The 13,204-nt window shown below is 28.3% G+C and overlaps 1 protein-coding gene and 1 long non-coding RNA gene across 2 annotated transcripts; both read right to left on the bottom strand.

The window, feature by feature from the left end:
* Positions 1-278: 278 nt before the first annotated feature.
* On the bottom strand, positions 279-3,279 carry LOC127899057 (uncharacterized). Its single transcript, XR_008050855.1, has 3 exons — positions 3,150-3,279; positions 2,933-3,032; positions 279-619 (listed from the first exon to the last, which is right to left on the bottom strand). It is a non-coding gene; the product is annotated as an uncharacterized LOC127899057 (long non-coding RNA).
* Positions 3,280-5,992: 2,713 nt separating this feature from the next.
* On the bottom strand, positions 5,993-7,182 carry LOC102630408 (aquaporin SIP1-1). Its single transcript, XM_006470801.3, has 2 exons — positions 6,268-7,182; positions 5,993-6,198 (listed from the first exon to the last, which is right to left on the bottom strand). The coding sequence occupies exon 1, from the start codon at positions 7,165-7,167 to the stop codon at positions 6,289-6,291; it is 879 nt and encodes a 292-aa protein (XP_006470864.2). The 5' UTR covers positions 7,168-7,182; the 3' UTR covers positions 5,993-6,198; positions 6,268-6,288.
* Positions 7,183-13,204: the final 6,022 nt, after the last annotated feature.

Below are 13,204 nucleotides of genomic sequence, written 5' to 3'. Positions count from 1 at the left end.
GAAATTACTTTCACTGACACTTGTTAATTGTGTCAGTAATCTGGGAGTCAGAAAAATAGTGACACTTGTAAGTGGTGTTAGTGATTACTATTAGTACAGTATCACCGATATTATGACACCATAGTGTTAGTAGTTATTGATATTTTATTAGTGTCTATGATTACTGTTACCATGGTATCACTATTTAATTTATTTTTAAAAAATAAAAAATTGAATTGGATCATTGCCTATTGATTTATTGGTAAAATTAAAAGGCACCACAAAATAACAAAAAGAAATTAATTTATATCACAAAATCTTTCATTTCACATTTAAATATTATTAGTATATATTACAAATTCCAAAACTTCAATAACAAAAATATGAGATATCCTACTCTCATAACTAAATAATCCAAATTCAATACATAAAAATTTCTACCATCCAATCAAATGCCTACTCCTTGTGACTAAATTTAATAAATCTAGAAGCTAAATTGAGAAGGATGACTACCTTTCACTCTTTGAATATGAGTAGTATAATTGCGTTATCACACCAGCAGCTTCTCCATTCAATAGACTGTATGGGTTAGGATATAAGTGAAGTTGAGGAATAAACACTTCAAACACATTGATCAAATCTAAATATGAATGCAGGAAAAGAAAAAAAAATTAGCTGTCAATATCCAGCCATTAGAGAAACAACAATTAACAGAAATAAAATTATTTTGTTCGAAAGAAAAAAATACTCATAAGCTATTTATAAATAAACTCAATTATTCTCTTTTGGTAAAGATTATATATATAGCAAACTATCACAGACAAGAAGTTTTCAATGCAATATCTACTTTCAGCACAAGCATGTTACTCTATCTACATATACCAAATGATTTTTGTGCATAGTTAAAAGCTATCACAAATGCTCTATTATAAATAAATCACCACTCATTTCCTCAATTTATTCATTCTAAAAGCTTATTTAACAAGGTAAAAAATAAGTCCTCAAATTGGGCATAAAATAACTATGAATCTCCATATTTATATTAGGCATAATAAAGTTTGGACATAAAATATTTCAATAATTTGAGAGTTCGATCCAAAATTATTACTACTAAAAGAAATAATATTTACAAACTTAGTTAAGCCTTTATAAAGTGAGTATGAGATTTATTATACTACTTAAATATATTCATGTGAACCATTTAAAGAATATCACCCTAAATTGTAATTAAGTATTCATTAATTTTGCCTAATTATAAAACTTTAAGAAGATAAAAAAAAGTAGAATAAAAATAAAATCATTATATATTTCCACTCACAAGTAATGTTGCTTTAACTTGATTGACATCATAACCCAAAATCACTTTAAACATTTTTCCTAAACCTAGAAAGGGAAAAAAAAAAACAAACTTCAAATATAATTATTATATATTAAGACATGCATATATAACATAACCATTTACTAGAATATTCATGGAATAATCCATAGTTCTTAAAATTAATATGCTACACTAAGTATATATTTGATACAGTAAATTAATTTTCAAACTATTACTCATATGCTCATCATCCAAAATCATTTCTGGGAAGCCTTCAAACCAACACAAAACAAGAATGTCAAACTCAAACCAACACAAAACAAGAATGTCAAACCCAAATCAATCGCAAACCATAGAAATCAATAATCGGGCTAATATTTAAGTTAAATTAGTTCAATTAAAAAGAATAGCTAACAAGCTCCTAGCTTTCTGGAACCACCCGGCTGGTCCTAAAACCATTCATTTTTGGGCTCCAACTACATTAGTAATTGGTACTTAAATACATATTTATAAAATTTAAGATACTTAATACATTGGATTGATATTTTCCAATTTTTAACAACACATATGAATGAACAACATATTAAAATTTGAGGTTATTCTGATATTATTATGCTGGTGTTTTGTAAGATCAAAAGTTAATAAATAGTTATGTCAAAAGAACTTGCTGCAGAGCAGCAGAGTTTAAAAAATCATTAAAAATAACCTGCAAGTTCAATCAACATAAAATTTTTCAGATTTGAAGTATGCATATAGAACTTTAGTTTCTCCGAATTTCAGCTCATTCAAACATGTGTAGACTATTGTTTTGCACCACCAAACATGATACATGAGTAATTTATGAAAGATTGGACAGCAACCAACTATTTTGAAAAATCGATTAAAAATCAGTTATAGACCCAATTCATTCCAAAATTTCCAGAACTGAAACATACACATTTAACTTTAATTATTTCAAACATATGGTAAACTTTGGACAAAATATTTCAATAATTTGAGAGTTCGTTCCAAAATCATTACTTATAAACAAGTCTTATGATTTTGGCCATCAATCATATAAATATAAATAAGGAAAATTAAACTACTGAAGTAGATATTGCCTTATTATGAACATAAATATAAATAAGACAAATCTAATATTGCCTTAGTAATGAACTGAAGAAACGAAATTCTATTTTGCCCTGTAAACAAATCCATTAAAGAAATGATAAAGACACCTCATTTCTCAAACTAAGCCACATACTTCAAACTTTTCCTTTGTAAAAGCATCTATTTGATAGTTTGTAATAAGTAATCATCCAATGAGACTATTTATAGTAAATAAAAATTGAAATCTATTTAATATGAACAAAACTAAAAAATAACAGCCGAAAAAAAAATGAAAAGATTACTTTTGAAAAAAATAATAATAACACATGAACAAATGGTTAATAAGCCATAAATAAATTAGAAAATTTTAGGATTTTAGTGTAAAAAATGTTTAATGTCGTTCATCAGCGAAATAAAGTTAACCTTATAGTGACGATCACCCTAAACACAATATTTTCCAAAGTAGATATAATGAAGGCTATTTGGTGCCAATAAAAGAAAAGAAAGTAGTAGAGAAAAAAAACACAATAAAAGCTAAATCTTTACCTTCTTGTTTCTTCCAAGTAGCCAAAGAAACAATACCTTCTAGTTTCTTCCAAGTAGCCAAAGAAACATAGAAGCTCTTCTCCAAATCACTTATTTAAACCTAAAAGAACAATTAAAACAAAAAAAAAACTCACGATCTAATGACAATAAGAAAGACCCGAAATCATAAAATAAGAAAAGAAATAAGAAGTCAGGATTTTGAAGGCAAATGGTGAACCTGTGCCACCAGTTTGACAGGATCATGGCTAAGCATTTTTTGACAATTTGGATGTTAGGGATTTTTCAGATCTGGGGAGCTAAGGAGGGAACGAATATTTTGGTAGAGGGAATTGAAAAGTTATATTTTGGATAAGATAAGACTTGTCCATTTGTTTTGTTTTTATCCACTCAAAAAGCACAACTCTAAAAAAATTAAAAATAATTCGTAGCCTAGTGGTCTTTTGATTCAAAGTAGAAGCTTTAGGTTTAAGAGGTCTTGGGTTCGAATTCGGACTAAAACAAAATTAAAATGATAATTTTTAATTGCTGATACCTAAGCGTCATTGATCGCTATTACTAAAGCTATTGATACTTTAATATTAGTAATTAGTTATACATATCTGTTAAACGTAGAAAATGATCTAAATATATGTATATACTAATACTTTTAAATAAAGTGTTAGAAGACAAATATCAGTAAAGATTATTTTTCTAGTAGTGCATGCTATTAAAAACAAGCGCATGTCCTTTTACATCAATACTTACCACGACAGTAGTAGCTTTATCAGAAACCAAAAGGGTTAGCATTGTAAGAGACAATTGGCCAATGGAATATCCCAAAAATCAAAAACACTAAAAAGCATTTGGTGGCTCTTTCAAAAGAAATCTGATCTACTGCGCAACTGCTTGCGTGGTGATCTCTCGTTGGGAGCTATAAGCCCCACACTAGATCAAAATACACTTTTACAATACATTTTACTTGCAATTTTTTATGTTGTTATAGTTGTAGGATTACAATAATTGCTCTATGATCAAATGCCAGAAACAACGAACACTAATGTTGGAAGGTTTATCAGCATTGGTATAATTAAAGTTGTCGAGGCAATCATCTTTACCCATAGCTGTCGGCTCGGTAACAATTGAAATTGAGACTTCTTGATTATTTTTATTGGTTAATGGCGTGCTTTAAATTTATGTGTTTAAGTTTCTAGTATCACCCTCTACATTCTTGTTGGTCTTGATTTTTTTTTATCCTCTCGTTGACTGTTATTTAAAATATTTACTTATTAGAGAGACAAATATTAGATCTATTATTGTAAGCCAAGATCGTTGAGATTCTTAATATTGTTGGCCTCTAGTATTATTTAGAGAAATATTTGTGTTGTAATCCCATTGTTAATATAGTGGAAGGCTTTATCGAACTTGTGTCCCATAATTTTTTTTTATTTGAGTTTTTTACGTAAAAATCCGTCTTTGAAAGTTGATTTATTATTTTGGATTATGTTGATCTATTTTCTGCTTATTTATTTGCAGTACACATCTCGTTTTAATCACATAAGGACGTAAAGTGTTATAGGGTGCATTTGGTATTATTTTTTATAGTGTTTTTTTATTTTGTTTTATAAAATAAGAATGATTAGTTTTTGATAAAAATAAAAATATGTTTGGCAACTTGTTTTTATACTGATGTCTGGAAATGAGAATTGTGAAAATGCATTTGGTAGGCTGTTTGGAAAAATAAAAATAATAAAAATTTATTTGATACATATTTTTTTAAAATATATTTAAATAATTACATTATAAAAAAATTTAATATGTTTTTAAAATTAAAATTTAGTCAATTTTTAAGAAAAATATCATCTATTTATTTTGTAAATTTCCTAAGTTTTTAAAGAAATTAATTTTATATTTATTGATTTATGATAATTTTAAAACTTATTTATTGATTGTACATTTATTTATATTAATTATCTTAAATTTATTTTTTTATTAATAATATAGTTATACATATGAAATAATGTCTAAGCCATAACTTTAAACACATGCATAGCATTTTTTTTACTACAAATTTATTATATTATAATAAATTATTAATTTAACAAACACATGAGACCTACCAAATTTTAGTTGTAATTATTGCATTATAGGTGCAGGACCCATAATGACTGAAAACAAAATGATAGAGAACACCAATTTGCTGTTCTCCATCTTTATGAAGAAAAAATGAAAAACAAAAACTTTTTAATTTTTGTATTTCATGTTTATAGCTAAAAAACGCACCCGCCAAACAAATTTTACATTTACATGTTTCCATAAAACAAAAAATAGATAAACAAAAACCATACCAAACACACCTTTAGTTTCCGCTTAATTTACAGTTACTTGTGTGGGTTCTGTTCCTAGCACTGCCTGCATGGTGATTCTCATTGGGGGTTGTAAGCCCCCACAGTAGAGTGGCTCCAATGGGAGCTCGCCACATGCGCAATTGTACCATATGGTGCGCATCTGCGCACACTAGATCAAAAAACACTTCCACAATACATTTTACTTGCAATTTTTTATGTTTCTATGGTGGAGGGATTGCAAGAATTGTTCAAATGCCAGAAACAACGAACGCTGGTGTTGGAAGGTTTAGCAACACCGGTGTAATTAAAGTTGTTGAGGCAATCATCTTCACCCGCGGCCGTCGGCTCGGTAACAACCTCAATCCGGCACATCCTTTTTGCTGGGGGCTGGCTGGATTAAGTGCTTTGAATTTACACGTTTAATTTTATAGTGATTACAAAGCGATTTGTGTACAAGAAATGAGCTGTTGAAACGAGGACGAGTCACATGACATGAGGATGTTTTGCAGACAAATTTAATATTTAAGTTCATATGTGTTGAAAATAAGTTTCAGCTTAGATCTTTAAAAAAAAAGGGAAAAAAAAAAGAAAAGTTTAATTTAGATGTTCGAAATCTGAGACTTTAATTTGGAAACGTGGCTGCTGTTAGAACCTAACGTAGATCTTTCTTTGATCTCACAATAGAATTAATTATAAAGTTAATTGCATTAGTCCAAAACAGTTTAGCAACATTGAATAACATCTAATCTCACCATAATTATATTGATAGCAGCCAAATTTCACATATATGGCTTAATTCATACATATAATTCATATGAAAATTTCAAATAGGACAACATTTCGTCAAATTTAAGCAGCAGAGTTTACTTTGTGGATACTGGAGGGATAAGGCCAGCAGCTAGAGGCTGCTGTGTGGTTTATGTTGCCCCAAGGTGAAAGGGCCTAAAAAACCCACATTAGATTTCAATTTTTTTTATCAATCAATAACAAGAAATTTAATCTAAAATATACCTGGCTGCTGCTGAAGCTTAATTATGACTTCTTCTGCTTCTTGGTTGTTGGAGTTGAAGGAGCTGGAAACAGAAACTTGAACACCCAAGCTGCCAAAAAAGCTCCAAAAAATGGACAAATCCAATAAACATAGAACAGATCCCAAGTATTGTGCCAATTGTTGACATATGCCCACCCAAAAGCATTTGCTGGATTCATTGAAGGCCCAGTGTAGGCAGAGCCGGTTAAAACCAATCCCACAGTTGTAACAGACAGCAACCAAAGTTGCAAAATTAAGGTTTTAGGTCCCTTCAGCATAATAAAAAGCAAAGCAAAGCAGAACACAAATGTTATAGCTCCCTCAGCTACTGCCCCAGCATGCAAGTCTACTTTCAAACTTGGGCCCTTAAGCCTATGCCTGTGCTGACTTGGCATCACTTGCAATATGGCTTTGGCACCGGCAACCCCGCCTGCTGCCTGAGCCGGGAACCGCACCGCCATCGACAAGAGAGACGAGTCCGGTTTAAGGCCTGCTGCATAGAAAGCGATAGTGGTTGAGGGGTTGAAGCTTGCACCGCCAAGCACATGGCCTAACAAACTGAATACTAGCACATTGATGGTGGCTAAAAATGTGGTGATCAGTAGAGTCACTGGTAACAGGGCTTCAACTCCAAGGAATTTTGATACTATTCCCGTTAAAACCCCAAGAAATGGCAAGTTGAACACCCACAGAGATGTCAACACTGCATCTCCAATGGCTGCCTTTATGACTCCCATTTTCCTTATCTGATCTTTGATCTTTCCCTTCTTCCTGTTGCTTTTCCTCTTTTCTCCATTTTTATTTTGGTCCCATGTGAATGTGATGTGGGTTTGGTCCCACGTGATTGTGAATGTCAGTACGGGATGTGGGTTGGTGTGCATAATATAATTGAGAAAGGGGAGTCTTAACTTTCAAGTCCTACTCTTTATCAACAAAATCAGATAAATCATATCTTTAGCAAACTTTTCACTTAGGTACCTGAAGTAGTGAAGTTTAGTTAATAAAAAAATTCAAAATGTCCTCAAGAAAGCCTTATACGAATATGGACCGGAATTTCTTTTGAACAGTCTGTCAATAGTAAATCCTTTGTAGAATTGTAAAAGGATCAGTCAGCTAAGAAGAGTATATATATAATTATATTTAGGCGCGAACTTTGGTATTTTAAAATTATTTAGATGAAATTAAAATATAAAAAAATATAAATTTGAATATATTAAAAAATAAATAGTGCATTGGTCTATATATTTTTTATCTTTGAGTTTTACTTTTTAAAATGTGTGGACATTAGCACACAGTATCATTGAAAGTGTGTATTATGTATATATGTGTGTGTGCGCACATCTTAATAATAATAATAATAAAATTATTGTTAAATTTGTTGAATAAACCAATGACCAAATTTATTAATGTGGTAATAGTTATTTTTTGGGCATCTCCTGTGAAGTGTCATATATATTTTATCAAAATGTATGAGGTGTTAATTTCAAAACTTAACATGAAGCTAAAATTAATTTTTTTTTTTTTTGTATGACTACGTTGCACCTCACTCCTTCCCACTCCTAATTAAATGTGCTCGTTAGACTTAAACCTTTGACCTATTGTTTCAAATAGTTTTAAAACAATGAGTTAATTTTTAGATATTTCCCCCAGTTGAAGAGTTTTAAGTGCTAATTTTTTAAAACCTTTGATTTATCGAATATTTGCATAAACAACAAGGATTGGAATAAAAAAAATTGGTCATATGAGAAGAAAACAAAGAATGGCAGGCGGGGAATTGTTTTTACCTCCAAAAACCAAAAGCTAAGATGCCAACAAACAATCAAACATATATCAAATGCTTACCTAACCAAAAAGCTACATAAAGCATGAAAAAATCGTGTTAATAAAATATATGGGAAAGTTGTGTGGTAGCTCCGGATTTGATTCGCCCCTCATTTTCCATGGCAGCAGTCAAAAACATCAGGTTGGTAGCCTGGGTTTTTGTTTCTTAAGGCCGGTTTTCTCTTTTTAACCTTAACAGATGAATTTCTAAAATTGATATTAAGAAATAAGAAAATCGTAACAAATTAAGTAAAAATAGCATTATTGTTAAACATTGAATTAAATTGTAATAAACTTTTCTCAAAAATTACGTAACTTAATATGGTATAGCCCAATGAATGCTGTGATCTATCTCGATTTATTAAACTTGAACTGTAGTTCAGAAATTCTGCTCTAAAAGAAGGGAAGAAAATATACTTTCTCATATACAATGAAAGAATCGGACGATCAACCTCAAGAGTTAGGTTGAGAGTTGCCCTAATAAATGGTTTATAAATTAAATTCGAAGATTGCTTGAGAATTTAAGAAGACAATAATTATATTGTAATCAAAATTAAATTAATATTTTTTAAAAGGGAAATTCAAATATTTGAAATGAAAATTAGTTATACTTTTCTTTATTGTCCTTATAAGAGTTGTAGAAGTCGATAAGATTATGAGATAAATTTAGGAAACAGAAGAAGTAAGTCGAATTCAGGTAGCACCCACAAAAATTGTGAGTAGATGAAAGGGAAAATATCCACCGTCTACCCGTTTTTTCTAACTTTTTCAAAAATACACAATTCTTTTTTTTTTTTTTTTGCTAGAATCCACCTAAAGTTATATTTTGTTTCCATTTGGAATCCGTTAAAAAAACTAACGGAAACTTTTAAAAATAACTATTTTACCCCCCCAAAACGAAAATTATAATTTCACCCTAAAAATAGCAAAAAATAATCAGATTAAATCTAATTATTTTCTCCATCGGTCAATAAAGAAATTAATTCTACAACCATCAAATGCCGGTTTTTTTTTTAAATATGTTTGTAATTAGAATGATAAATTATACAAGTAGTATTAAAAATAGTCCAATCTCGCAAACCATCAATTGAATTTAAGATAAGTAGAGTTTTATTATTCATTGAGTTATAATCTCTAGTAGTTAAGATTTTTTTGTACTTCATTAACGTACCAATAATGATATTCATCATTAAATCTAATTATTTTTGGCATTTTTAGGGTGAAATTGTAATTTTCATTTTGGAGGTAAAATAGTCATTTTTTTAAGTTTCCGTTAGTTTTCTTAGTGGATTCCGAAAGGAAGTGGAAAAGTAAAACAAAATGTAACTTTAGGTGGATTCCAGCAAAAAATAAAAAGGAATTGTATATTTTTGAAAAAGTTAGAAAAAACGGGTGGACGGTTAATATTTTTCCTAGATGAAATTATATGGATTGTCACAATATTTTAAACAATAGAAGTCAATAATAAAAAGGAAGACTGCAGACTGCCGAAACTAATTATGTATATGAAAATAATGATCACGAGCTTCTGGCATTATTTTTAAAATATTTTTTAATTTATTTATGAATATATCGGTGAAATTAAACAAATATATTAGGTTGCATGTTTTGAACTAATACATGTATACGAAAGGAATGTGTGTGTAGTGTTGATCCAGTCCAAAGTCCTTGATTTTATTAATTAAAGTTTGAAAAAGCTATTACACTATGGTTTAATAGCTTTCACGGTGATTATACAATTAGATCGCATGGTTTAATAACTTTTTCGACTTTAACAAATTCAGGATTCTAAATTTGAAATATTCATGTGTTCGTATGTGTGTGTAAATATATGAAGACATCCAAATTGCATTGTTAGCACAAATATACATATAGCTCCCCTTAATTTTGAAAATGGTCAAGCATTTCTCTTTTTAAGTATTATGCTCTTTAAATATTGTACCTAAAGATTGAAATTAGTTTATGTAATAAATGCAAATATTATATTAAAACAAGTCTTACAAATAAAATAGTATACATTTTGAAAATTATTTTAAAATATTGAAACTAGTTCAGTTAATATCCTTAATATGTGAAACAAATTTTATTATTTATAATAATTGTTTGACATATTAATAGCTTTCAAATAATTTTTTAAATATTCAAAATAAATTTAAAAATTTTCATTAGCTTGTTTATTATTAATGTTAACAAGTTGTGTTTGTTTTATTAAATCACCTAGTAGATTGACGAATAAGTTCTCATGATCAAACATTAAATGCGAATTTCAAATAGCATTTTATTCAATTTTAAATTTCATAATATTTAATAAATTAAGGATGTTGATTCAACAAATGGTGGCTGCATTTGGAATTTCAAAATCTTATCAAAATTTTTACTTAAAGCACCTGGAATTTCAGAAGTGGGTAAGTAAAGCCAGGTACTTGAAACTTTGCCCAAATTACTGTATAATATATCTACCATTATCTTTCTATTTTCATTTCTTTTTTATTTTGATCTTATTATTCAAGAATCAAGAGTTTACGTAGCATTATAGAATTCTACTGGGTAACAATGTGTCAATCTGAGCAGGGATAGAGCCAGGAAATTGACTCATACGGGCTAATATAATAATTATAAAAAAATCAATTATTTTAGGCGTTGTTTAGCATTAAGGTGCTGCTGCTAGAAATTTTTTTAACTATTAAATAAAAGTTGACTATATTAATAAATTTAATTTTAATAATTTAAAAAAATAATAAAGATATTATAAGGTTTTTCATCATACAAATGTAGAATCAGCTCAACTTAACTTCTAAGTTACTGTTTATTAAATATTTTAGTGATATAGCTTTTAAAGTATAACTGTCCAACCTCAATATCAAGCAAAGTTTTAACGATGTGACCGAAGGGAAAAACAAAATTTTTAGAGCAACAGAGTTATCTCTTTTAGTTTGTGCTTTTATTAAAAAAAAAAAACAGGGTTATTATAATTTCTCTACGTTAAGTATTGTGAAATAACAAACAACTACACAAATTATTAAAAGGTAGCACTTCACTTTTGAAACAACAACAACAAAAGTTTCATAAATAAGTTAGGAAAAATGGAAAATGACACTAATTTTCTTAAGATTTGAGTAAATAGTCACCAAAAGTCTCAAGTTTTTAATAAGGACACTAAAATTTCTTTTTAATTATAATATCTTTCGACTAAATTAACTCAAAAATATTATCTCCACTTTCTAATTAATAGAATATAATATTAAAAGAATTATAATAATATATACAGTTTAAAATAATTTCAACATTCAAATATTTAATATTTTACAATCTATTAGACATAAGTAGGGTTATTTGCACTTTAAAAATTATTTGAACACTCTATACACTCATATGCTAATTTTAGAAAAATTAAATTATACTTTGTACACTCTTTTGAATTCCAAAAAATAAAATTTTACTTAAACTATTTAAATTAATTAACTTTATCTACTTAAAATACCAATAAAACTATTTAGCACACCTGATTTTAAGAGATGTAACACATACTCACAACAATATAATCAAGTCAAGTTTAAACAAGTTATTTAACACAATTTTAATTACTAATTTTGTTTTTTTTTATGTTCAATATTGAATTGTACACCTAAAACAACTTGCAACGAGAGTATAGTTATAAAAACTATTCTATAAATATTACAAAAAAAGAAGAAGAAGACCACGAAGGAGAAGAATAAGAAGGATCAAAGGCCAAAAAAATTGGCTACTTAAATTGATTTTGCTTTATTTTAATTTTGACAAAAAAAAGTATCATAAATACTTTGTAGTCAATTTTTTTTCAAAATATTGATTTCTTCGTTACTCATCTAAATATTAATTAAGATGTTGAAAATTAAAATTTTAGGGTTTGGGCATTAGAATTATACATCAAATAATATCCTACAGTATATTCAAAGTAATTATTTAATAATGACTTATAATAAATTGTCCTTGATAGTAATTCACATGATGAATATATTTGTAATAAATTTTTTTATTAAATTTAGGGTATTCAAAGTAAATTTTAAAGTGCAAATGTCCCCACCCTTAGACATTATATTAAAGCAAAATTTTAGTATGTGGAAATATAATATTAAAATAAATATATTAAAATTTAAATTATTTTGAATACTACGTAAAGTAATAATTTTCATATTATTAAAAAGAGAGATATTTTATTAATTGTAAAATCTATTTAACCTAAAGATTTATTTTAAACCTTTGTAATAAATATAAATATATTATTAATACAAATATAATAATTTATGTATTTGAAATTATCTTAAATATTAAAAATATTTTAATAATATTAGTATACTAGACATATTATATTATTTGTATAATATTTGTATCTATTAAAAAAATTTAAAGTCAAATTTTTTAATTACTATATTCAAAAAATGTTATAGTAAAAAAGAAATGTTAGTCCGCATTACCATTTTCTAAACCTTAGTGTATAGCTATCCTTTTTTTCAAATAAATTTTATTAAAAAGTTAGAGAAAATTACAGATTCCCCTCTAATTTGGCCAAGAAATACGTGTACCCAAACTCAATAAAACTACTGCTTTTTTCTTCCTCTAGTTTGGCCAAGAACTAACTGTACACAAACTCAGTAAGGCTGCTAACTTTCCTCCCTCTAGATTCAAAACATAACACTTCCCCATGCAAGCTTTTGTTACAATTTTGTTAAAGTGAAAAGGGCAATATAGTAAGGGTTATTTTTAAGGACCTTCCCTAAGGTTTGGCGTATTAACACTCAGAAAGAATGTATCCACATAATTATAAGCACCTCCCATATCGCTAGTATTCAGTTAGTTTGACTGTTAGTAGACCATTAAAATTACAAAAGTACCCTTCCCCTCAAAATAATAAATTATTTTTTAGACTGGTTCTCCGTTTTCATTGAAATTTTCTCTCCTTTCCTCTCGCTTTTTCTTGACCTCCAAACAAAATATATTTGACTTTTGTTAGATTTTGGAATGGGGAAAAGAGGCGAAGATTACAGGTACGAAAAATTATAAGTGAAACAAAACAAGCGAGGATCGCGAGATCTTGCCGACTTGGGCGCAATCAGTTGA

This window comes from Citrus sinensis, chromosome 8, assembly GCF_022201045.2.
Source record: "Citrus sinensis cultivar Valencia sweet orange chromosome 8, DVS_A1.0, whole genome shotgun sequence".
Classification (NCBI taxonomy): domain Eukaryota; kingdom Viridiplantae; phylum Streptophyta; class Magnoliopsida; order Sapindales; family Rutaceae; genus Citrus; species Citrus sinensis.
The sequence above is the reverse complement of the archived record's forward strand: the minus strand, read 5'-3'. Positions and strand labels throughout refer to the sequence as shown.

Bases quoted from the DNA above. Each gene is read 5' to 3' on its own strand.
- LOC102630408 (XM_006470801.3), bottom strand. From the start codon at position 7,167: ATGCACACCAACCCACATCCCGTACTGACATTCACAATCACGTGGGAC.